The sequence below is a fragment of the Coptis chinensis genome, chromosome 2, assembly GCF_015680905.1.
Source record: "Coptis chinensis isolate HL-2020 chromosome 2, ASM1568090v1, whole genome shotgun sequence".
Classification (NCBI taxonomy): domain Eukaryota; kingdom Viridiplantae; phylum Streptophyta; class Magnoliopsida; order Ranunculales; family Ranunculaceae; genus Coptis; species Coptis chinensis.
The window spans coordinates 91,658,122-91,684,951 of NC_141457.1; the positions used below are offsets into that span (position 1 = coordinate 91,658,122).

The window sequence follows — 26,830 nt, forward strand, 5'->3', positions numbered from 1 at the left end:
AAACCATACTACTGTGTGTGACCATTGCGATTGATAATCATCCGAAATGAAAATATAACAAGTCGACTACATAATTAAATTGGCCTTAATGCCCACAAAGTCAACCAGATTAATAATCATCCTAATAAGATTTATAGGGTAGAAGTTCATCAAACAAATTCATTGAAAATAGAGAGTTGTGGAAATAAGCTTTTGCTACACCTCCGGAATGAAGCCACCAGCAGCCAGAACTTGTTGCTCCAACTAAAAAAGAACACACACACGCACATAAAAACAAAAAAAAAAACAAAAACTGTAAGAGTCATTATTCAATACTTAATATGGATTTTTCCCAAATCAACTTGAGTCTACTTACGGTAATTAGATGTTTCAACTTCCCCTACAGAATATAGCTTGCATACTCAAGTTGCTGGACAGACTTGGAACACCTAAATGTATAAAATCATTTCATAAGAAAAGCATGATAATTATCTTCTTCAATCCTAATATCAAACACCAAAATAAAGTGATAAAACATATTGAGAATGAGACAGGATAAACTCACCATTTGAGATTTTTCTTTATCACAAAATAATGAAAAACATCGCACAGTGTGCTAATACTGCTTAACCCCATTCTGTTAACCCAAACACATGCTCGTGAATGACAAAAAAACAGTAGCTCAGAATAGATAAATAAATGTAAAACTGAACGTGTTAATACTCTTTCTAAACTTACGCCTGAGCAGAATTTTTCACATCCATAACCCTATCGGAAATGAACTGGAAAAAATCGTCAGCAGTGGTACTGGTAAAATCGTCAGCAGGGGTACAGGTAAGAATATCAGGTCTTTTCAGTGGAAATCTCCTGTAAAGAGATAAACCAATTAGAGTGGGCCATTTATTTAACTTTACCACACAATAAAAAGGCTATTAAAGTTGGGGATGGTTATATGAACTCCACTAAAACGAACTCCAAATGAACTCCACCACTTAACTCAATGAACTAGAAGCTGATTTTTGGTGGAGATGTTTTCCACACAATAGAGATCATCCTCACAAAAAATCAGCTCATTTGAAGATGTACAACCTCATCAAAAATCATTTAGAAAGTTATGAAATTATCCAACGGTCCAGATTTTTTTAATTTCGATACAATTTTTGACAAGGTTAAACATATTCAATTGAGCTGATTTTTTGTGGGGGTGTTCTCCATCATGAGATATACACATCCACAAAAAATTAGTCCTCAGTTCATTTTGTAAGTTCATTTTTATGAGTGGAGTAACTTTAGAGTCGCTATAAGGTGGAGTTCATATAACCATCCCCATTAAAGTTAGAGTAAGAGTTAAGAGCTTAGTAACAAGTTTAACAACAGCTTGAGGTGGAATGATTAAGCTAACCCCACAACAATTTAGCTGCATTCAATGAGAATTTAATTTAATAGAACGCAGATTACAATCAGTATTCAGTAGTAGGGTTTGTTACAGTTTTATACTTTACGATTGCCTCAACGCAATGCATTGGATTCTTAATCAGACTCTCCAAACTCTTAAATCAGACTCCTACAGTTCTAGTGTTCTACACGGCTACACCAATATTTAACACTATTAAGTATTAACCCCTGCCAATTCCAAAAACTCCTTCATAAATTGACCAAGTAGGAACCAGAACACTTCGGCTATCAACAAAACCGTCCAATTTTCATCATCCACCCATCCAGTACTTGCTCATCAAGTGGCCCCATGTGGCCATGTATAATCACTTTAATCAGAAATTTCGTAGTCTATCATGACAACTTTCGTGAACAACTAACCTTAAAATATAGAACAACATAAGTTTCGGTTAGAAAGCATTTAGAAACTTTCCGAATTCTTCAAGTGAAATGTAAGAAAAGGAATTTCCATGAGTACTCTAGTGAGATCAGAGAACTCAGTAAACTATCAATCTATCATATCGGCTGTGTTTGGTTCAACGAATTTTGATTCTCAAAGAAAGAGAAAATCCAGAAACTAATTTGCCAGAATCCATTTTTGAGGAATGTGTTTTCTAGTTGTTTGGTTCACAATTTTAAAAACTGGTCCACTGGATCAAACCCCACCTGAAACCTGATAACTCTATACACGAGTGATTTTCTAGTTCCTCTCGAGCAACGACGATGGAATAACTTCAGCAAATCTCGGCCGACAGACAAAAGGAAAGCAACTTCTGTCGTTTTAAAAAGGATGTTGTTTTCCTCAATAGTGACCCTGAATGGAAAATGTTTTCTCTGTTTATCATTTTCCGTGGTCTACCAAACACCTAATAGAATTTAGAATCAAGGAAAACATTTTCTTTTCTCCCATTTTCCGTGAACCAAACGCAGCCATCATGTTTTCCAAACTTGATGAAAAGCCATCAAAAATCTAAAAAGAGACCAAGACTACATGACAGTGGGTCAGCAAGTATAGTAAATTAAAAGAGCAAATATAATGCAAACAAGCGAAGGGAAGTAGTTAGGAGTTAGGACTCTTACACGAAGTTCCTTAGTATGTTGATCGACTTTCTTGTGTGTCTATAGTACCCGTCCATGAAGTCATCTAGTTCAGATTGCTCGTGAAAAAGCGAATCAAATGTTCGATACAGATCAACATCCAAAATCCCCTTAGGACATCCATATATGATTCACCACCAGGCACCATCAACAGGAAAAAAAGAAAAAAAAAAAAACAACAACAACAACAACAACAAGAGAAAAATTATCAAAACCAAGAACATATTACACAAAATACACAGGGTAACAAACCAAACAAAAACCTTACCTCAAATATAAGTGCATTTCTGTATTCAACTAAGTTTGCTTGCAAATGTTTAATGGTTTCTTCGTCCTCCATCTTTTTTCAGTTTGGATCTACAGATATTTCATATTTCTAAGCTTTCGGTGATTTTTTCTTTCTCTACTTCAAGTTCTTCTTAAAAGAGTTGTGTATTCTGATAAACCCTTCTGATAATTGTAATGATATTATGGGGATCTGTGCATTAAAAAGAGTTGTCAAAGCCTTAGTTTAGTATGTAGCCTTGTCACAAGCTAGTTGGGCATTTCGATCTAGTCACTCGAGATAAGAAACCTCTTAATCTCCCCAAACGACTGGTTTGATTGGCAGAATGACGTACACAAGTCACATGGGAACTCAGCTATTGCATGCAGCTACATGTACTTTTACGTATAGACTATTATTAGACTTACAGTTGAAAAAGCAATTTGAAGTTTGGAACTACACTTTGAAGTTTTGAAACAATCTTTTTAGCCGGGTAATCTGTCTTTTTAGCTGGGTAATCTGTGTCTGCTATCACCACAGCCGAAACAATCTGATTTTATTAACAGTTTTCTAGTTTTACCGCTAGTTATTTCATTTAAAAGTTTATCGAGATAACCACATTCAACTCAACTGTTATCAGTAAAAAAAGTTTTATTGTCTTTTGTCTTTTTAATAGTTTTCTAGTTTTACTCTCTAGAATTTAGGCATTAGTTTTATCCCTCCTCCCTCCGTTCTTTTATCTAGAGGTTTATCCCCCATAATTTAGGTCATCTAAAGGTTTATCCTCCTAGTTCTTTCATCTAAAGATTTACCCCCAAGACCACAACACATCCAAGTCAACTGAGTCCACAACACATTCAAGTCAACTGAGTTTGACTGTGATATTTTTTGTTAAGACAAATTAAAATATTTTAATGCCCTTTTTTAGGTATAATTACATAAATATCATATGACTTTGGCAAATACAAAATTGGAATTCAAATCATCTAGGACACATGTTATGATTTTATGAACTCTATTCGACGGCCATTAGGGGTGGGCAATGGGCCGGGTCGGGCTATCCCGACCCTAAATATTTAAAGCCCTTCAGATATTAAGACCGGGTCACAAGTCTATATCTCAATCCCTGACCCTACCCTAAGCCCTCTTTAAAGCCTTTAAGGCCGGGCCTATATATTTTCTTCTTTTCACTACATCAGTTTTAAAACTCATTTATATTACAAAAATATATAATGATCTACAAACTCAAAGTCCCACCAATCTAGTAATAATCATGTATAAGTCCAACAATTTAAAATACATATCCACAATCTAATGAACTGAAGTACATCGAGAGTTCGGAATTTATTCTTCTTTGTACTCAAACTTCACTAAAATTACATTTAACATTGAAATACATAGACAAATAATTATATTGTCATTTTAAATGAAGAAGTAATAGATATAAAGAAGAAATATAATAGCTTTGGTTAAGGGCCAGGGAAGTTGTTAAACTATTTCCAATATCATAAATTGTTTCCATAATAGATTCAAACAAATATAATATTACCTTTCTTCTAATTTAAAAGTGATTCAAGCTTTAATTTGTATGTGGAAATGAAAATATTGGCTTTTGAACAAGTGATGGAGAAAGGTTTGAGATTACAAATGTCATTTTTCTGACAAAGGTTGTTTTTTGGTTTCTATGTTACAAATGTCTTCTTTGTATTTCGCTTTAATGGTGTGGAAGGAAACTTTTAGTTCTAGACTTGGCTTGGATGTGAATAAAAATATAATTTATAAGAAGTAAGTGGGAAAAGAAATTGAGAATAATAAGTTCTGGACTTTGACTTGATGATCAAAAGAATAAAGTTTTATTTTTTATTAGGTTAGTGCTCATTGTTCTTCATGACTGCTAAGTTGACAAGTTTTTGTTATATAAGACAAGTTATTGGAAGTACCCTTGGATGTAAGTGATAAATTACAAAGGACAATGTTATTTTAATTGAAAATATTTTACAAAGAGTTAGACAATTATTGTATGTGTATTTATAGTGAAAGTGTGAAACAGGGCCGGGCTAATAAGGGCTGAATTAGGGCCGGGGTGGCCCTGCCCTAATTAAAATCTGTGAGAGCTTTAGTTGTGAGGGCTTTATAGGGCTTAGGGTCGGGTCGGTCAGGGACGGGTTAGGGTCGTTAGGGCCAAATTCCCACCCCTAACGGCCATACACCATCACTGTAGCATTATCTTCTCCAAGCCATACATGCACCACTACCACATAAAAAGACTTTATTGCCCTTTCACGGTTGGTTTTCTCCTAGCATACACGTAGCTTTTAACAACCGTGAGGTTAATTATGTAATTTCATAATGTTAAGGGTGTAGATGTCATTTGATAAGGATTGGTGGTAGCCGTTAGATAGAGTTCACAAGATCATGACATGTGTCATAGATGATTTGAATTCCAATTTTGTATTTGCCAAAGTCACAAGATATTTATGTAATTATACCTAGAAAAGGGCATTAGAGTCTTTTCATTTGTCTTGACCAAAAATATCACGGTCAAACTCAATTGACTTGGATGTGTTGTGGTCTTGGGGGGGGAGGTAAACCTCTAGATGAAATAACTAGGGGGGTAAAGCTAATTGGCCTATGTTCTGGGGGGGATAAACCTCTAGATGAAAGATCTGCGGGGTAAAGCTAGAAAACTATTAAAAGGACAAGGGCAATTAAGTCCTTTTATATGCATTGACCAAAAAGATAACAGTTGACTTAGATGTGGTGTGATCTTAGGGGGGGGGGGGTAAAGCTAGAAAACTATTTTATTATATTAATTATGTTCTCCAATCATGTACTTTTTAAATCTAGATTGCCAGTTCTCCATGGACGGATCAAACTATCATCCTCATCCCTTGAGCGTACAGTTAATTGATCATAAAATTCTTGAAGACCACAGGATGTCCGGACCTAATAACTAATAAGTTATTCTCTTAATCAAAATCCTTACTATTCTAATTTTGGAAAATATTTTATTTGGAACATATATGCCAACTACAATAACCCCAATAATTTAATACGCTATAAATTAATTATCGCGCTTAAATAATAAAATTTATTGGTCCCGATTTAGGCCAATAGACTAAATTAATAATTTCGCTAAATTTATAAAATAATAGATTTCAAAACAATCCCTGTGGAATTTAGTGGATCCCAATTATTATATAAATTAATAAAAAAAAATACAAATGAGGCGAAATATTATGTCTTCTTAAAATATGAGTCCAGTGTTACTTGTTTTGTGGAAAATTTTAAGTCAAGTTGGAACTTAAATGACAAGGATCATATAAGATCACTTTGATATAGCTATTTCCTAAAACATTAAAACATAAGAGAACAATTTCTTAAAGTATAAAGAAATATATATGAAGATAATATAATATGATTTTTAACACCATAGAAAATATTTCTATAATAAATTTTGAAAATTTATAAATATTTGGATAAATTAATAACTATTAATTTACCGATTAGTTAATATAGTTATTAATTTATCGATTAATTAAAATCCCGTTAAATTAATAGATTTTGTCGGGTCCCAAGAGTATTAAATTATCAAGGTTCTACTGTAATATTAATATGAGAGCTGAATTTCAAATTAATGAGATTGGCTAAAGACCACGACCAAATTTAGGCGTCGCATACATAATAATGATTTTTGAAGGATTTGAAAGTAGTGATATGTGGATGATTTCAAAGCAGCAATAGTTTTCGCGAAATTGATCCATCACCACAAAATCATCCAAAACTATTTGAAGTGCTGAGAATTGATCATAGAGATTTCACATCCTTACCCTTTTGCAACTGTAACTAGATTACTAGAGTGTTGAGAACTCTTTGTATTGTTTTCCTAATTGAAGAATGTTATCTACAACTTATTTATTGAAGCAACTCACTTAGCTATATATAATTATATATAGCCTTACAAAAGAAACTACTTGCTGCCCACATTTTACACCTCTACTAATGTGGTAACAGCAAACTAACTAGCCCTGAACAATAGGGTTATTCAAACCACTAATCCAACTAAGTCCTAAAGACTCGATCAAACAAAGACTAAATCAACTAACTACTTCAACATATATATCCTCCCTTAATATGAATGCCACCTGCATTTAGTTTATACCAGGATCAGTGCAGACCCCCAACAAACTTCTCAGCTTCACGAATACATCAAGCTTTAGTAGCTTGGTCATTATGTCCGCAATCTGTTCTTGAGTGTAACAAAAGACCGGCTTCAGAACTTCATCTTTGGTAAGCTCGCGAAGAAAATGAAACCTGACATCTATATGCTTGCTTCGACCATGTAGTACATGATTCCTCGAAAAGCTTAATGGTGAATCATTATCACAAAAGACTGTTGTCCCATCATTTTGAACAAGATTAAACCCCTTTAGAATCTTTCTAATCCAAATTGCTTGACAAGCACACGAAGCCGCATCAACGAATTCAGCTTCAGTAGTGGACAAAGTAACTATTGGCTGTTTTTTTGACTACCAAGAAACCGCTCCCGAACATAGCATGAATACATAACTTGAAGTACACTTTCTATCGTCTAAGTCTCCAGCGTAATCACTATCTATATAAGCAATCAATTCCTAATCTCCTCCCTATTTATAAAGTATCCCAAAATCAAAGATCCCTTTCAAATACCTCAACACCCTTTTGGTTGCCTGAAGATGAATCTCTATGGGACGATCCATATACTTGGTAAGAAGACTCACCACAAACATGATGTCTGGTCGAGTAGCAGTCAAATACATTAGACTGCCCACTACTTGCTTGTAACGACTACTATCCACCCTTACTCCATTTTCATCTCTTATGAGTTTGAAACCTGGAACAATCTGATTATGAACTGAATTGCATTTATCCATATCAAACCTTTCCAACACCTCCTGTGTATACTTCTTTTGACACATAAAAATACCCTCTAATCGGTACATCACCTCTATACCAAGGAAATACCTCATCTTTCCAAGGTCTGTCACGTCGAACTCATACATCATAGATCTTTTAAATTCAAAGAACATATGCTCATCATTTCCTATAAAGATCAAATCATCAACGTAGAGACAGACAATTAGCATTTTACCTCCTTCCTTCACTTTTATGAACAAAGTATGTTCATAAGGGTATCACTCGAAACCTTCCTTAGCCAAATATGACTCTATACGACTATACCAAGCATGTGGAGCTTGTTTTAGTTCGTATAAAGCTTTCTTCAACCTGTATACTTTTTGCTCATCACCTTTCTTCTCATAACCAGGAGGTTGCTCGACAAAAATCTCTTCACTAAGTTCTCCATGGAGGAAAGCTGATTTCACATCTAATTGATAAATCGTCCACCTTTTTCTGAGTTGCAAGAGAAACCACCAATCGAACAATATCCAAAACGACCTCTGAGTGCAAAACTTCTTGATGTAATCCACCCCATGTACTTGGTATCCCTTTGCAACCAAACGAGCTTTGTACTTCTCCACCTCACCATTTTCATTAAGCTTAAATCAAGTATACACCCATTTCACACCAACCTTCTTTGCCCCAGCAGGCAAATCCGTCAAATTCCATGTATTCTTTCTCTCAATAGCCTTTATCTCCTCATCCATTGTTGTCCTCCACTTCAAACTCTTCACAGCATCCCCAAAAAGAACTTGATCATTATTGGAAGCAAACATGGCTAAGTATGCCAAGTCTTCTTCTTCTTTGAAGAGACCCTCTCCACTCACATAGTTCTTCATCTAGACAGGTTGCCTTCTCTCGCTTTCTTCACAAGATGAATGACTCTCACTCGAGCTTGATGAACTCCCTTAAGTTCCACTCATATCTAAACCACCACTTTCTTCCCCTATACTATCATGTTGATCAGCTTCTTCAGCAACGTCACCTCCATGAGGCACAACTGATTCGGTCTCATTGTCTCCCCATTCCAAATCAGCAACAATAGCCTTCTCGTGACCCATGTCCTAATCCCGCTTTTGTTTTCTTCAAAGACAACATCTCTACTCACCATTATCTTTTGAGAAGTAGGATCGTATAATCGGTAAGCTTTTGATTCTTCACTGACTCCAAGCAAGACACACCTTATACTCTTATCATCAAGTTTGGTTCTTTTGCAATCAGGGACATGAACATGTGATATACATCCAAATACTCGGAAGTGATCAACTGAGGGTTTAACGCCGCTCCAAGCTCCTTTCGGAGTTTTGTTTTTCACCGCAAGTGTTAGGCTCTTATTCAGAACATGAATCGTCCAGTTAACAGCTTCTAGCCAAAATGTTTTTGGGATCTGCTTTTCTGATAGCATGCTTCAAACCATATTCATAATAGTTTGATTCTTCGCTCCAACCCTCGCTTTTGTCATGGGTGTAAGCAAGCGATCGGTTAATGTCGTCAGATACCATTCTTGTTACAGAATTCAGTGAACTCTCGTTAAGTAAACTCACCTCCACGATCAGTATGAAAATCTTTGATGCATGAACCAGCCTCCTTTTCGACACGACTCTTATAATGTTTGAAAGTAATGAATGCTTCAGACTTCTCTACAAGAAAGTAAACCCATGTTTTCCTGTTGAAATTATCAATGAACGTGATTATGTACCTCTTTTTGCTATTTGAAATAGGATTAATGGGTCCACATATGTCAGCATGCACAAGTTGAAGAACATGAGTAGCTCTCCATGTAGTCTCCTTAGGGTATGGATCTCTTTGCTGCTTCCCAACCAAGCAATCTTCACACACCTTCAATTGAGCTTCAAAGCTAGGTAATCCTCTCACCATCATTTTCTGTTGAAAAACTTTTAGACACTTGTAGCTTAGGTGTCCATATCTGCAATGCCAAATCCAGGGCCGGCTCAAGCCTAGATGTGGCCTTAGGGGACCAATCCAAGCGAGGCCTTTTTTATTTTAAAAATTTATTGAAAAATTGAAAGTAGTGTGTGTGTGTGAGAGATGTTGAGAAGGAGAGACGTAAGTTGATAAAGAGTGTAAAAGGCGCCATAGAAAGTGATAGAAAGTGGAAATTCTTGCATATATTGTGGAATTTTATGTTTTCTTTGATTCTTTCTAATTAAGATATCTAACTAAATGAGGACACTCCCACAAAAATTAAGACAACTACGCACTAGCAACCATTAGATTCATCCTATAACTCCGAGATGCAAATTGTGTAGTGGTCTATTGGATTAAACTTTCTTCAAACCAATTCACTCTTGAGATTTAGTGCGTGGGGAGAAAACAAATAGACTCCTACTATCTTTTTTTGTTTATTTTTTTTCTTTATAAAAGATGGTAATATCAAATTTATGTAAGGAGAAATAAGGAAATTTGGAGGCCTTCTAAATTTGAGGCCTTAGGCGGCCGCCTAATTCGACTTATAGATGAGCCGGCACTGGCCAAATCCTAGTTGTATCTTCTGTGGGAGTATGAAAGCACACCTGCTTCTTCGAATGGATCTGAGCAAACAGCTTAAACATTCGATTTGAAGACATTGTAGTCTCCATAATTAAGCCTCTTTCAGGATGGTATATCTTGCACGTTCCATGTTGTATGAGAGTTGCAAGACCCTTCTCAACTAATTGTCCAATGCTCAACAAATTGTTCTTCAATCCTGGAATATAGAATACTCCGGTGATAATTTGCATGAACCCATTCACCAGCATATATCATAATGTTTCCCTTGCCCATCACGTCCATGCTTGAGTCATCTCCCAATTTTACCTTCTCTCTAAAGCAGTCATCAAAGTCTGAAAATAGCTCCTGCTTACCACACATGTGGTTGTTACATCTAGAGTCGAGAAACCACAATTCCTCTTTGATCGACACCTTGTTATCGACATATACCATTAATAGCATATCTCCTCCTGCCTCTGTATAATTTGCTTGTCTTTCATCATTTAGACACTCATATTGAAAGTGTCCAAGCTTGTGACAATTGTAACATTCAATGATTGATTTATCAAAACTGCATCTGCCACCTCCTCTTCCTCATCCACGAGTATTGACACGACCACGTCCTTGTCCTCCCGATGACTCTCCATACGTAACCTTCAGAGCTTGCTCCTCTACAACGTGAGAATACATACGTTGCTCATGTACCAACATGCTACTTTGCAATTCATCTATGGAAAGCGCATCAAGATCATTTGATTCCTCAATAGAACACACCATGTAGTCAAATTTTGGAGTCATAGATCTCAAAATCTTCTCAATGACTGCTATATCAGTCATCTTTCCACCGTTTTGTTTCATCTTGTTGACCACAATCAGAGTACGAGCAAAGTACTCGTTCACAGACTCCCCCGCCCTCATGTTGAGAACCTCGAACTTCTTTTGGAGAGCTTGTCGCTGTGCACGTTGCACTCGTGCTGTTTCTTGATACTTTTGCTTCAAGGAACCCCAAATACTTTTGGTTGAATCCTTGTTCAAAATAGTCTCCAGAATTGATCGATCAATGGCCTGAAAAAGATAATTTTTCACTTTCAAATCATTTAACTTTGCATCGGCAATCGTCTTCTTCTAAGCTTCAGTGGGTTGGGCTCCCTCTTCCATAGTTGGAATCCCATGCTCAATTAGACCCCAATATTCCTTCGATCGAAGGAAATTTTCCATAAGCATACACCAATTATCATAGTACCCGTCGAACTTAGGAATGGAAGGTTGCACAAAGCCAACTACTATTGCCATCTCTTTGCTTCTCTTACGCTTTAGAAAGTTGTTGCTCCTAAGGCTCTGATACCAAATGTTGAGAACTCTTTGTATTGTTTTCCTAATTGAAGAATGTTATTTACAACTTATTTATTGAAGCAATTCACTTAGCTATATATATAGCCTTACAAAAGAAACTACTTGTTGCCCATGTTTTACACCTCTACTAATGTGGTAACAACAAACTAACTAATACCCCGAACAATAAAATTATTCAAACCACTAATCCAACTAAGCCCTAAAGACTCGATCAAACAAATACTAAATCAACTAACTATTTCAACAGAGAGAAATTGAATGTAACTCCGGTTTGTCATTTTATAAGATTTTTCAGTGATGAATGGAAAGTATAAGTATGAAACGGTATTAATTTATTGGATAATTTCACAAACAACAAATAAAAATATATCTAACTTTAAAGTTTACTGCAGGGAAGCAAGATATTAGAACTCATGTTTAATCGCGGCAGCACACTCAAAAGTGACTTGGCTAAGCTTGTGGCCCACCATTAATCTTTGTCCGAGATTGAGAGTTTGTCCGATACGGTGGTGGTGTTGTTTTGTTAAAAAAATACGTACACTTTGTCGTATTTAGTTGATGCGATGAAATGGTGGTCACCGAAAGTGGTTAATAGTTACATAGTGATTTTGATTTACTTCGCTTTTATTTCATCGAAAAAATATTTTTTTGTGGGTGAAAAAAATATTTCTTTGCTTATCCGTCATTCCATCTGAACGGGTGTAAGTTTGAATGTATAGCTAAAACCGCATAAGACCTATCTCGTCGGGGAAAAAAAAAAGTGAACCAAGCCTAAGAGCATCTTCAATCAATGGTGATACCAACTCAAACATTGATAACTTGATGAAAATCATCTTTAGTCTTTCATTAATCATCCATCAATACTAAAATATCAGCGATTTTGGCACCGAATGAGACTCTATTTGGTGTCAAGGTTGGTGTTTCATCAAGGCACTGTTTGGCAGTGTGGGCAAGGAGTCCCTATCCATGAATAGATGACGTGGTATACATATTTTAGTTGTCTAGTGTTTGGTTGGTAACAAACTTGAATACTGTATATAACCCGGTGGATTGCAGGAACAGAAAAGCGGGTATATGGGAATCAAAGAGAATATGAGAGATACGGCTAATCTTGTTTCTCTAACTAGGAGAGAGAAACTAAAATAACAAAAAAAAGGAAAAGAAGCCGAAAGATTTTTGCTGGAAAGTCGAAACCCTTGCTCCAGTCGTCTTCTCCAAACTTCCAACTAGCTAGTTGCTCATCGTTTGCAACTCTCTCAGGTAAACTCCTTTCTCGATATTAAACTGTTTTATTAAACTCTCGATATTAAACTCTCTCACGTAAACTAGTTCACTTCTACAACTCTCTCGATATTAAACTGTTCTGTTTTATGTTTATTTTTTATTTTGTTTCGATAACTATGTTAAACTGTTTTATACGTGATATAAAACTCTTGGTTTTAATATTGGAACAGAGCAATGAACCTTTGAGGGGGTGGAAGGCTTTTGTTCAACACTAAAATCACAAGGCTTACATGCATGCGATGTGTCAATCTGTAGTTGTAGTTGTAATACTTCAGAACAATATCATCTGATTGTATTACTTCAGTACCTTTCTAGGCTAGCTATATATAGTATTTCCTGAGTTGTGCATGGTGGGGCAACTCTCAACTTAAATATGTTGTATGGATAAAAAACAATCTACTTTAATTTGAGGCGTGGAATTGCATAATGATCAATGTATATGAATCTAAATTTTACCTCTGAATTTAATTTGTCTTCTCTTTTCCAATTTGTTTAACAAAAGTGGAATTGGTTTTTGGATAAGAAAGGAAATATAATATGACCAGAACATTGAAAGGTAGACTTAACTTTCTCCTTTGTTGGGTTGGGGGAGGGGGGTGAATGTACAACAGCTACCTCAACTTTGTTCAACTGACAAAATGAAAACCATCAGCATTTTGCCTTTGATCACCTTTTCACAGAAGTACTTTTCTTTTTCCTTTGTGAGAGTCGGCCATCTGGGTGATCTAGCTAGTGACATCCAACGTTGTGCATGTGAAGACCATATTTTATTTCTCCATCTTTTCCTTTTTTACTTTGATTAACTTACTTACTACTTTAGTTAGTTATTGATTCTACTATAACTTATTGGCGGTTCGCTCGATTATCGGCGCATCGTGCATCTTGTACTCAAATTGATTTTGGTTTATGGAGTCATGACTATGATAAATATTTCTTTCATTTAGAACAAATGGAAAATGAGATGAAGAATGTTCAAGTCCCTTCAAGTAAGAGGACCAATTGGACAGCACCAATGGATCGATATTTTGTTAAGCTGATGGTGGATCAAGTGCACGACGGGCAATACCTTGATGGTCAATTTAGCAAACATGCTTGGAGGCAAATGGAGGAGAAGTTTAAAGCTAAATTTGGGACTTCTTTTACAACTGAACTTCTAAAGAATCATTATCGAGCGTTGAAGAAGAACTACAATTGTATAAAGACTCTTCTAAATGAGAGTGGATTTGGTTGGGATAATGAAAGAGAAATGGTTTATGCTGATCATGATCATGTTTGGGATGATTATATCAAGGTACTTTCTTGGTCCTTTAATTCAATATAAGAACTTACTATTTTTTCTTAACAAAAAAATAATTAGAGACCTTTATATACTTATTATTATGCAGGCCCACCCAGAATTTAATATGTGGAGAACTAAATCTATGTCTGGCTATGAGGACTTATGCATTGTTTTTGGTGATGGGGGTGCCACTGGAAAGTACAGTCGTGCACTTGAAGAGAAAGATGTGGCTAATGAAAAATCTAGTACGACGAATGCAAAAAATTTGAATGGAGAAGGGTCTCAAAGTCCAATTCTTGCTGGCGGTGGTCTAGGTTTTGATACTCAAGAACCTATAGACTTAGATAATGAAGTTAAAACTCCCAAATCACCCAAAAGAAGTCGATCAACAACACCATCAAACTCTCATAATGCTAAAAAACCACGAAAAACCACTGGAGAGGGTATGGTAGATGCAATTCATGGCATGGCAACTGCAATTACTGAAATGGCTCGTAATAAGAAGAAAGAAGTTCCTGATTCTAGTGTTGAACTTACACAAGAAGCAAGGTTGATTGTTGAATTAGAAAATGTGCCTGAGCTTGATAACTTAGCTTTCATGCAAGCTTTAGAGCTCCTCAAGGATGAGAAAAAAGCAAGGGTGTTCATGGGATTAAGGGTGGAGAGGCGAAGGGAATGGTTGCTATTTCATCTTCAGAAAAACTAATTTAGGATGTGGGAACTAAAGTGGTGATCTATTTTTATGTATGTTGCTGAAAATGTGTATTTTGTTGGAGATCATTAGGTGCTTTAGTTTTTATAAGTGAGATTTATAACGTGGGGACTAATGTGGTGATCTATTTTGTATGGTGCTGAAAATATATATTTTGTTGGGATTATTAGGTGTTTTAGTTTTTTATGAGTCTGATTTAGAAAGTGGGGACTAAGCAAACTCTGATTTGTTTGTTTAGATTTATATTTATTTGGACTTTTCTTATCCTGTGCATTTCATTTCATATTTATTTGAAATATACACGTAAAATGAAGAAAGAATAACTTACTGCTAATATATTGTTCATGATAAACAAATTACAGTGTCAACCAAACACAGGACAAGTTAAAACCGTGACAGAATAATTGAGGACCAAACAATTTCCTGATTAATCATATTTATGTAATACATTTGCAGAATTGGAACACCTAATCAGTGTTAAGCAATACAAAATCTTCTGCGGCCAAACAGAGCCTTAGTCAATAGTATGTACTGGAATTATCAATGTGACAGGTTGTTCTATATACAATACATATTTATTTTCGTGACTCATGATAGACAACTGTAACTTAAAATGAGAATCAGTTTTAAACTAAGAACCCGTGTTTAAAACCGTAGGATCGAAATATTGATGATTCCAAAATTAGTCGAAATCAATGCGTACGAGAAGAAGAAGAAGTGACAGAACCAGTTAAAATAATCCGTGCGTAAAACAAATACAAAATGCACAAGAAGGAAAATTTAGGAGTAACCCCACTTTGGTCCCACCACCACTTGTCATAGTGTTACTTTTAAACAAACATGAAGTTAAGCTCACCTTTCACTCAACCATCCAAGATTAGTAAAGTTAACTTATTATTATTATTCTAATCACTCCTTCCATCAACCACCTTGCTAGCAAATTCACCCAAGAACAACTATCAAGAAAACAATGGAAATGAAGAGATGGCTTTTGTTTTTTCATCTCTTCTGTCTCCTTGTTAAGCTTCAAACAAGTAGTAGTACTACTAGTTGTCAACAAGAGAAAGACAGAGTACTTGAGCTACCAGGGTTGTCTGTAAATGTGAGCTTTGAACATTATTCAGGATATGTCACAGTGAATGAAGAGTCAGGGAGGAATCTGTTTTATTGGTTCTTTGAAGCTGTCGAGGACCCTTCTTCAAAACCTCTTGTTATTTGGCTCCAAGGAGGTCTGTTTTTTTTTTTTTTGCTCTTCTATATTGTTATAATTTCTGTGATCATGCACTATGGTGGAAAATCTTAGGTGCTTAAATGAGATGGATCAGAAAACTAAAAATGCACAGCTTAATTTGAACAGAGTCTGAAAAGCACATAATTTTGCGATCATGTTTTATATGGTGCTGCATTCATATCACACGTACCATGGCAGGATTGCGAACGTTTATTGGGTGGATTTTAACAGAATAAACGTTCAGCATATCAAAATTTGGTACTTGCTTTCTTATTCTTTTAGTCTCTGCAGTACAAGTGTATAGGCCATTTTCCTGAACAGCATTTCTAAACCTACCTAAAGCATACTACCAATTATGTTTACGTAAATTTCCTCACAATTATCTGTTGTGCATTGTACCTGCTATCTTCTGTATATTCTTTTTGGTTCTGATCCAAGAAGATTCTAATCTTTAGGACCTGGGTGTTCGTCAGTTGGTTTTGGCGAAGCAGAGGAAATAGGCCCTTTTCATATTAATCCTGATGGAAAGACCCTCTGTCTGAATCCTTACTCTTGGAATCAAGGTAAGCACTTTTCATATAGTTCACTCAGATTTGGTCATTTGTGTAAGTTTAGTTTAGTATTTTCAAAGTTGGTCGTACTGGTTATTTTTGTGTGCCATCTTCTCTTGAACAATTCAAGTTCTCTACTTCCAAAAATGAAAGCACATTGGCATCAATTAGTAAATAGTGAAGGTAGAGAAGTAGTATATACGAGGTACAAATAACAGCGCTATACTAGCTATAATAAAGAGGATGTAGTTTGTGACTGTTGAGATGTTTAATCTGGGATATGTTAAGTCACGCATAAAAAATACTTAAATCTTGGGGGTCTCCATTTATCACCAATTGGTTTTATGTTGGATGGCCATATTCTACACTTTTTTTTTTACACAAAAACCCGTCTTCACCATTACTTGATATTTGATAAATGCAGTTCTAATTAGGTGACTTCAAGATATTAAAAACTTTGCATAACACAAGGACGTGAAGAAAGCCAGACAGTGTCACCAGGACGACACAAAACCAACCATATAAGTGAAAAACAGAGGGGACAACTTCACTCAATGATGATAGTGTCTATTTGTACAGCCAAACCTTACCATGTACTTGCTGAAAACTACATAGGACGCGGTCAAACATACTTACAATCAATTGGAAAAATCTTCTCAATACTACCATCCTTCAAGTTAAAGATACCTTTATCATGACCATATTCTTTGCTAAAATTGTCATCAGAGAAGTAAATAGAATTACCTCTATAGCCCGGAAAATCAGACACAACAACAGAGAAAGAATCGTTGGAGCCCAAAAACAATGCAAGATCGCCTACACCTTCAACCTCTAGCCACTTGGACTCACTAAAGTTTAGCTTGAAAACTCAGAAGGATCGAATAAAATGAGAGTAGACCTCAGATTCAAAATCATAGTACGTAGCGACCTTTAATAAGTCATTATTAGACACTACAAGATAATTGCGATCACTATCGCCCCACTCATTCTGTCCCACTGATCCAACCAAAGAGGCAGCAGGTGCAGTGGAAGAAACGTCGTAGTCGTGAAGACCATTCACTACATCAACCTCTCCAGTACACCTAAGAGCATACAAGTTTCCTTTGTAGAATGTAATATCACTGTAATGGTAATCACCTTGTATACTGTTCCAAGACTCATCCTTCCCGGGCCTACAAAAGTACAACCTTAAGGAAACCATGGGCATTGCTACGACTAAGGAAGGGTAAGAAGAAGAAGAAAACGGAAGAGATATTACTGCCTTAAAAACATAGAGATCACGCACATATTTTGAGTCACGATTGCTAGTTTTGCCAACCTCTTGAATGGTATTAAATGAGGCCTCCTTCGTCAGAAGTTCGAGTACTAAGACAGAAAGGGAACTTTGTGAAAGGTGGGAGGTAAACAAGTTTTTTAGTGAAGGGCTGGAAAAGTTGCATCTCTGAATTGGCATGAATTGTTATGAACCATCCAAAGGAAGCACCACAGATCTGATGTCCAAGTAATTCTGGTGTCTCTAGTTTGTAAGTAATTCCATCCAAAATGCTATAAAACCCGAGGAGACCATCACGGCAATAATTCTCTTCTTCTCCCACCCCGCTTTTGGTGCTCTCAATACTATAGGGAACAACAAACCATGGCAAACGGCCTTTGTGGCCTAGCACCGCGTCAGGAGAGACTACACTTCTCCACAATAGGCACACACAAGCGAAACGGATCAAATCTGGAACTTCTTCAAGCTGTTCTTTCATTGCATCTAAGAGATCTTGATGAACTTCGCTCCAGTCAAATTCATTTATCATTGTGGTGCTGTTGTTTCTGCTTTCCTTTGATTGCCTATAAGGCTGTGTTTGGTTCATCTGCGGAATAAAGTGGAAAGTGATGGGTAGTTTTGTAACAGAGAAGACTGAAAAAAAGAAACGAACATGGTAATTGCGGGTAGATTACAAGGCAGGACTCCTATGAAATTCAACTTTTTTCCTTCTAAGGGTATCTATGTTTGGGAGAACAAGACATTCAGGACAATCCCACATTCTATTCTGTGTAGGGATCTTCTCGAGTATTTTATTCTCATACATATTCTTCTCAAGTAATGATCCAGTGTTTCTCACTGAAAATGGAAACAAATTTCTGTCAGTGCCTTGCCTTGTTCATGAGATTCGCGAGACCATTAACTCATTCAGCTCCATACTCTTTGCCATATGTGATTGAGAGACTACTTTATCAGCACCCCGGCCTAGAAGTGGAGATGGATGTTCTCTCCACCATTAGCTGTAAGTTAGTACAGGCGTACAGCTACATATATGATCAAGGTTGCCAACAGAAAGGTGTGCTTTGGGTTTTCTTACCAATAAAATCTGGTTTTCGGGTGGGGGAGGACTATATGGGATAAGGCTGGGCAACGAAAAAGGTTATCAAATTTGAAACCATTGCTATTAGGAAAATCATACCTAGTTTAATTATGATCCCACAAACTCTCTTATGCAATTCTTACTGTGAATCCAATGCATCCTTTTTGCAGTGGCCAACATCCTATTCCTTGAATCACCAGTTGGTACAGGGTTCTCCTATTCCAGAAATCCATCTGAATATCTGACAAACGGAGATAATAGGACTGGTATGAGTCCACATAATTTAGACTTGAAAATACTATAGGACTTTAAACTAACATTATCTCTCTTACTATTATCAGAACTTACTTATTTTTGTGTACCATGTTTGCAGCTGATGACTCGTTAGTATTCTTACTCAAATGGTTTGAGAGATTTCCTCAATATAAAGGAAGGGATTTCTATATAACCGGCGAAAGCTATGCGGGTAATGAAAAGCTTAACTGGTAGTTTTATTCTAAAACAATAAGTCTTGGCACACAAGTAAGCTAAGGGATACTGTATTTGATTTTACCCCTGGGTAATTTAACTAATTAATCAATCATAATATCATGAAAAGATGTTGGTAGAACAAAGATCAAAGTGTCTTATAGACTGGAATCCTTTTTATCAGGTCAAGGTGGCCTAGCTGTCATAATGAAGTGGACTCTGTTTTGGAAAAGAATACCACACGTTATTTGATAATAGAGAGTGGTTTAAGGCAGATCACACTTGCTTTTGCGATGGCAGGATTCCAAATGGCATAGTCTCTCTAGCGTGGAGACTTGATCCCTTAATGTCTTCAGATGGAAAACAGAAAACCACACCACAGCACTAGCGTGTCATTTTCATTAGAAACATAGAGTCAGTGTTATCAATATCTGGCAGTTTTGTAACCCCAATTGAGTCATTAAGTAAATAGAAAGGAAACGTTTAACTAACATGATCGATTATTTTTCTATTATTCCATTAAATATTGGCATATTTTGTTTTGTCATAGGACACTACATTCCTCAGCTTGCCCAAGCCATTGTGAGGTATCAGTCGTCTACAGGGCAAAAACCAATTAATCTCAAGGGCTACATGGTATGTACTCAGTTCCTTTTTATTCTTATCTCTTGATTGTGCACCATGGGAACATTCAAACAGTTGAAAGAAGAAACATATGTTAATGCAGGTGGGAAATGCTCTAACCGATGATTTCAATGACCAATTGGGATATTCAGAATTTTTGTGGTCCACTGGTTTGATTTCTGATCAAACCTACAAGCTTCGCAACATTTTCTGTAGCCATGTTTCTTTCTTGCACAGCTCAGAGAATTGTAGTAAGATTTCTGATGTAATTAGTCTTGAACTTGGGAACATCGATATATATAGCATCTATACTCCTGCCTGCACTAGCAATGTCAGGGATTCGGATAAACCCTCGAAAAGGCGATATGTAAGTAGTTCTTCCTGAGATCGAGTTCTAATTCATACCGTAATATGTTTAACTCACAGCTAAGTTCGCTTATATTTTCCCAGAAAAACAAAATCTACAGTTAGGTGGTACACAACAAAAACAATAAATGATGAAAGTATAACCAATTTCATTCCAGCATCTAAACTGATTGTTATATGTGGGTATATCTTGCAACAATGACATGTAGCCGGTGTGCATTTTTGTGTGTGTGCTTGTGTATCAATGTTTTTCTCTTAATTCACAATAACTGTGATTATGATATTTTACAAAAGGTTGGAAACATCAATGAGGAGTATGACCCATGCACCCAAAAGTACTCAGGAATATACTTCAATTTACCCGAGGTTCAGAAAGCACTTCATGTGAATCCCGCTAAATGGGAGATTTGCAGGTAAAAATATCAAGTACAAGTAAATAGCAACTGAAAGTTACAACATGACCTTTATTATGAAAGCCGCTTGTTGGTGATAGGTTTGGCATACCATTTCTTTACATACAATGATTATTACATCAAGGTAAATGACAATCGGGTTATGATATATGTTCTTTTCAGGCGCTATATTTTTAATACCTGGAAAGATTCTGCTACTTCGGTGCTAGATATTTTTACAAAGAGCTTATCGCGTCAGGGCTCGTGATTTGGATGTTCAGGTAGATCTCAGTATCTTGTGTATCATATCTTCATAGGAGTGGCTTGGTTGTGATGTTCATAAATGACAGTGTTATGCCCAAATGATTTAGTTGAGTAAATAGTTTGGTCTACTTTGAAAGCATTATTATGGCCTGATAATCTCTTCTCCCTTTATGTGTGAAAGTGGTGATACAGACACTGTAATCCCAGTTACATCCACCCGCTATGATATAGATGCTCTCGGACTTCCACTTGCATCTCCCTGGCGTGCTTGGTATGATGATGGACAGGTATGCGCGAGCGCTAGGTAGATAGCTATTCATTTTCACAGTCTTTACTTTTTCCCTCCTTTGTGTGCATGATTGTCAAGATGATCACTCTTTATCTCATGTGTCCAAAGAGAATTGATTTCGATTGAAATTATCAAACGCGGTGATTACAATCGGTTAACAATAGTTATTCATAAAAGTATCAAATAGCAGAATCTCCGTTCGTCAAACAGTATATCTGGGAGCCTGATTGATTTTGTCATATTGTCCAAGTAATTTTCATAAACATGTTCCGTGTGTTTTACACAGGTGGGAGGGTGGACTGAACAGTACGTTGGTCTGAACTTTGTAACAGTAAGAGGAGCAGGTCATAAGGTCCCTCTGACCCAACCCAAGCTAGCTCTTGTGCTCTTCAAGTCGTTTCTGTCGGGCAATCCAATGCCGTCTCTATCACCAAAGATTAGTGATTCTTGATTTTTATCTTCTACCTTCAGTTTTTTACCTTGATAATAAAGCAATTTTGTCACGGAAATCTTGTAATGAACTATCAGTAAGAACATTGAAACAGAGGATCTATGTATATCCGTGGTGTCCTTCACATTGAAAATTATTTTTGCTATGAAGAAATCTGATCCTTGTTGCTTCAAAGCGTGCATTTGGTCGTATGTTAGTTGTTCACTTGTACATTCTCTGCCCACATCCACAGGTTCTCCTCCTTCACAAAATCCAATAAGCACTTCCGGGTTTCTGTTTGCAATGCTGGGTGAAGCTTGCATGACCTCAATTTCTCAATATCTCTCCCGAAATTGGTCAATACGTCTTAATGGTTGCGAATAACATCTCATGAAATCCATGTACATTTGCTGTATCATCCTATAATAATGATCCATACTCCCCCTCGCTGTTTCCAATGCCCTCTCTTGTACCTTCTGCTCTTTCAAAAGCTTCTCACAGTTCTCAAATTTCAAAAGAGTACAATTGAATATAGCACGTCCGCGTTGGAAATGGTATCTAAACTGCCTCTCATACAAAGGCAATGCTTTAAGCGCAGGGTCTAATGCATCATCTAAAGGATGTGTGTTTAACCAAGACGTTGGCGAAGGAGGTTCAGCAATTTCAGCTACATCCACTTGCTCCAACGCAGGAATCGGAGAATCATTAACAGGCCTCGCTCGGTTATAAAGAAATACCTCTTTATCATCACAAGGAAGCTTATAAGCCGACAATTGTCGTTGTGAGGGAGTAATATTCTCATTCAGGAATATTAAGCACATGTTCATTCTTGCCCCCAAGATCGCTTCGTGTTGAGCTCACTTCATGTAGGTGGTCCATCTCAGCTCGCTACAAGATATCACAGGTCAAACAGACGACCTCAAGTAGAACGCTTCATCTGATGACACCATCCCTTATCCAGAAGCAATCATTACCAGAGTCATACCTGTACTTCCAATCACCGTGATAAACAAACTACTACAACCACTCCCAATCATCACATAATTCCTACCAAAGCCAACTTAACACTCATTCTTAATCTCCACCCCACACTTGTGCATGGCAGTACACGTGTCTCGTGGATCTGTACCCTCAATATCTATAAATATCACCTACATGAACTACGTTAGACCAGATTCTTCTCTCCCCCCAGAATTAAGAGAAGATACGTAGGCAGTTCGCTCATCAACGAACTCGGTCTTTACCTTATTCAATCCTAATCTCCTTCCTACCTTATATGTAAAGGTGAACTAAAACGCTCCTTTACATTGGCGCCGTCTGTGGTCTCGATTTCTTGAGAAACCACTTCCTAAATCTTAAAACCAAAAAACAAAATTTTCAAGCCCACGAAGCATGGCAAGCCTCGAAGCTCAGATCCAGAGTTTAGCAGGTCAGTTAGGAACGATGAACGAGCAAATCACCCTACTCAGGTAGAAGAATGTTACACTATGCGCACAAGTGGTCACACAAAATCCACCAGGTGCCTTAGCAGAGAACGACATCAACGAGGTTAATCAACTGTCACAACGGATCGACCAAAGTGCAGTTAAGAAAGATGCCACCCAGATCGTTCAGAAAATGTTGAAGACATACCGAGCCCCTCTGTTCACTATTGAGGTACTTAGTAGAGCTTCTCCCCCAGATTTCGTCCAACCACGGTTTCTGATGTATGATGGTAGCACGTGTCCTGGTCAGCACGTAGCTCGCTATATTCAAAGCTATACCACCCCGTGTTTTTCTTTTACTTTTCCTATTACCAGAATAATAATAATAATAACAATAATAATAATGGATAATAGATAAAATAAAATAGGATAAATGTTAGTAGAAATAGGAGACGTGGGTTTATAGGATAAACCCTCTTCCCTATTTCGGGGGTTTTTTAAAAACAAAAAAGAAAAAAAATAGGGTTGGTAAAAAATAGAAAGTTTTACAGAAAAGAGAGTTTCACACAGAGGAAAGAGAGAAGTTTCTTGCTGGAGATCTTGCTGACAACAGGAGGAGCAAATAAGTTCAGTATTGGTGAGTAGATACTTTCAACGATATAAAATGTTACATTTTGGAAAATTCTAAAACACTGATTTACTGCTGAATCATCGTTTTTCTGTTTTTTCTGTCGACTGTAAAGGTCGAAAATGTAGTTGTATACGCGTGTGATTGTTTGAACTAAATGGTATAAAACAAAGAATTTTATAAGATTGTTAACTCAGAGGAATAGATATACTGTAAACTCGTCATCTGATATCGATGGAAAGTTGAAGATTTATCTTTTTGTTTAACCAGGAATGAAATCGAGTTTCCATTGAATGATATAGTTAATTGTTCTTATATGGACTCAAAATTTATTGCTTGCTGCGAGTGTAAACTGTTTGCCTGATGAAGTTATATCTTTGCTTTGTTGTTGTTGATTGAACGGTGGTTGTGGTGGTATTTTCCTTGGTTGTTGGTTATTGTCTAGTGAAGAATAGATGGGTTGTTATTGCCGGGGAACCGATGGGTGGATTTGAATGTGTTGGTGCTGTTAAGCTTCGACAGGGTCGTTAATGGCGGAAATATCGCGGGTTTTGATAAGGGAGGAAATTGAGAGTTGATGGTATAGGTAGGTTGGGTTTTTTGTGGGGATGAAAACAGATGGGTTTAATAGGGGTGTCGAATGGTGGTTGTGGTGGTTCTTTGTGGCCGAGAGGGGAGAGAGGAAGATGAATAGTGAGATTTTTTTATTTGTTGTTGGGCTTGGGCGAACCGTGGAGTGGGCTTGAGTGTTTTAAGTTTTGGAATTTCATTTATGGGCTTAAATTATGTTAGATTGGGCCTGGGAAAGACTAAACCCTTTGGGCCTTAGTCTTTGGGGTTTTGGCAGGTTGACTTTGACTGTTGACTAGGGTTGACTGTTGACTGTTGACTATAGTTGACTTTGACCAGTTGACCCAGTTTGACCTTTGACCTGACTAAGATTAGGTCTATTATGATAGGTCTAGGGCTATTAACATGTTTGGCTTTAGGCTAAGATCTTTATATATATATACATAGTTTAATACACATACACACGTATATATATATATATATATATATATATATATATACATAGTTTAAACTATGTGATATATCAGTCTTTTATGATATACGACGCACATCAATCTAATTAATAACGCGGAAAATACATGAAACAAGATACTTCTCCGTTATCTGAAATAATATATATAATAAAGTTCAATAATGCGTAAACAAATTTACCGCACACCCTTTTTGATCTTTTCACGCATCAAGTTTTGGAAATGAGACTTATGACTGAAGATGTCATGTGATAGGTGGGCATTTATTGAATGTGCCATAAATGGCCTGTTAGCGTTATAATTGGGTATTCATTGACTGTGCCATGAATGACCCGGGTATTCATTGAATGTGCTATGAATGACAAAATTGTTTGAACTGCCCTAGAGAGGAACTAAGGTATTCACCTTGCGGGTTAGTTGTATTCCTTGATTGTACGGGTGTGCTTGGACTTGCATTTGCATACTGATAGGATATTTACATATGTTTATTTAGAATTTCTAACTTCCGTTTACAGGAAGGTAGGACTTAATAATATTTTGTGTAGGGACGCTATCCTACCCTTATACAGAAGTGGATATCGGTAAGATTTAATTCAATTACTAAGTTATTAAGATGAGTTATTATAATGAGTTAATAGAATGAAAGTCTTGCTTGTGAAGAAACTATGTCGGTTGAAATGACGGAACTACCTGTCTTCTAAGCTGAAAATGATTAAGATATGGGTACATATAACATGTTTGTGGGATGATTAAAGTCTGGAAAATGTTTTTATGCTGTTAGTATACCCATAACAGCAAATTATATTTTTGCTGACCCATGTTTGCTTTGTTTTAGCAACGTGGGTATGTTCTTGGGAACATAGGTGGAAAGCAGTGGAACCACGACGTTTGATTTGGATTTGTTTCTGGAGCAGTCTGGGAGTTTATTTTATTAGGTCTGATCTTTTTGGAAGTATGTAATAACGTAGTTTCATATTCATATGACATGAGAATACGATGTTGAAGACCTATTATTCTTAGAGTTTTATATTGAGGATTTTTGGACGGAAGATAGTCTTTTAATAAAGTTATGAAATTGAGAAATTTTGGAGATATTTTGTTGTTAAGTTGATTCTTTAATGATGTGGGTTTTTTGGTTTTGGCATGAGTTGTATCCACCCCGTCATAGCCTGGGTTTTTAGACAATTGAACACATGGATGTTTAAGATATTTATATTTCAAATATTCACTTTGTAATTGTTTAGAAATTCGGGCTGTGACAAAAGCCTTGCACTCTATAGTGCACCGGAGTTTGATCATCTTCATTGTCGTTTGTTTCCCGCTAGTCTCAAAGATGGCGCACTCGATTGGTTCCTTTCACTCGAGCCAGACTCGATAAAGACCTTCGAGCAACTCACCGATCTGTTTGCTAGCCAGTACGTCCACAACAAACATAAGAAAGCTGATCTTGATTCACTTTTCCAGCTATCATTTGGCGAAGATGAAACCATTTGCCAATTCCTAGGTCGGTTCAAAGCTGAACTGTTATGCATGGAGAGTGGTCTTGAAGAATCCTTTGCCACACTGCCATTCTCCAACGCCTGTCGAGTGCGCAACACAGACCTCTCCAGGTCGCTAATGAAAGAGCGTCCAGAAACGTTATGTGAGCTATACGCTCGAGTAGACAAATACATTAAGTTACAAGAAGGCCTGAAACGTCACGGCCTAACAGAAGAACAGGAAGTAGCAGCGATCTCCGACAATGTCCCACTTACCAAAAAGCGGTCTAGACCGCAGGAACAGAAGTCGGGGAACATAACAAACAACAACCGAGAGTTCGCTGTCCTCACACGATCTCCAAGTTACATACTAGACAAGATCAAGCGAGCTGCATACTACCGACCTGATATACGACAACCAACAGATCAACCTGACAAGCCTTACTGTGCTTTCCACCGAGC

General features: G+C 36.8%; 3 protein-coding genes, 1 long non-coding RNA gene and 1 pseudogene across 5 annotated transcripts; 3 read left to right on the top strand and 2 right to left on the bottom strand.

Moving 5' to 3' along the window:
• LOC147518917 (uncharacterized) lies at positions 1–3,313 on the bottom strand. Its single transcript, XM_086594817.1, has 6 exons — positions 2,780–3,313; positions 2,494–2,621; positions 718–846; positions 545–616; positions 356–428; positions 1–243 (listed from the first exon to the last, which is right to left on the bottom strand). Exons 1-5 carry the CDS (start codon positions 2,849–2,851, stop codon positions 380–382), a joined length of 450 nt encoding a protein of 149 aa, XP_086450943.1. The 5' UTR covers positions 2,852–3,313; the 3' UTR covers positions 1–243; positions 356–379.
• A 7,485-nt stretch (positions 3,314–10,798) lies between these two features.
• LOC147518918 (uncharacterized) lies at positions 10,799–11,442 on the bottom strand. Its single transcript, XM_086594039.1, has 2 exons — positions 11,389–11,442; positions 10,799–11,269 (listed from the first exon to the last, which is right to left on the bottom strand). Exons 1-2 carry the CDS (start codon positions 11,440–11,442, stop codon positions 10,799–10,801), a joined length of 525 nt encoding a protein of 174 aa, XP_086450165.1.
• Positions 11,443–12,618: 1,176 nt separating this feature from the next.
• Positions 12,619–15,096, top strand: LOC147518919 (uncharacterized). Its single transcript, XM_086594818.1, has 3 exons — positions 12,619–12,817; positions 13,786–14,132; positions 14,227–15,096. The coding sequence occupies exons 2-3, from the start codon at positions 13,791–13,793 to the stop codon at positions 14,824–14,826; spliced, it is 942 nt and encodes a 313-aa protein (XP_086450944.1). The 5' UTR covers positions 12,619–12,817; positions 13,786–13,790; the 3' UTR covers positions 14,827–15,096.
• A 585-nt stretch (positions 15,097–15,681) lies between these two features.
• LOC147518920 (serine carboxypeptidase II-2-like) lies at positions 15,682–21,993 on the top strand (annotated as a pseudogene). The gene is made up of 10 exons (XR_015211927.1): positions 15,682–16,061; positions 16,519–16,626; positions 19,136–19,231; positions 19,339–19,431; positions 19,984–20,069; positions 20,161–20,424; positions 20,718–20,836; positions 20,999–21,096; positions 21,261–21,366; positions 21,655–21,993. The product of XR_015211927.1 is annotated as a serine carboxypeptidase II-2-like (transcript).
• A 1,803-nt stretch (positions 21,994–23,796) lies between these two features.
• LOC147518921 (uncharacterized) lies at positions 23,797–25,973 on the top strand. The gene is made up of 2 exons (XR_015214155.1): positions 23,797–23,859; positions 25,726–25,973. It is a non-coding gene; the product is annotated as an uncharacterized LOC147518921 (long non-coding RNA).
• The last annotated feature ends 857 nt before the right edge of the window (positions 25,974–26,830 follow it).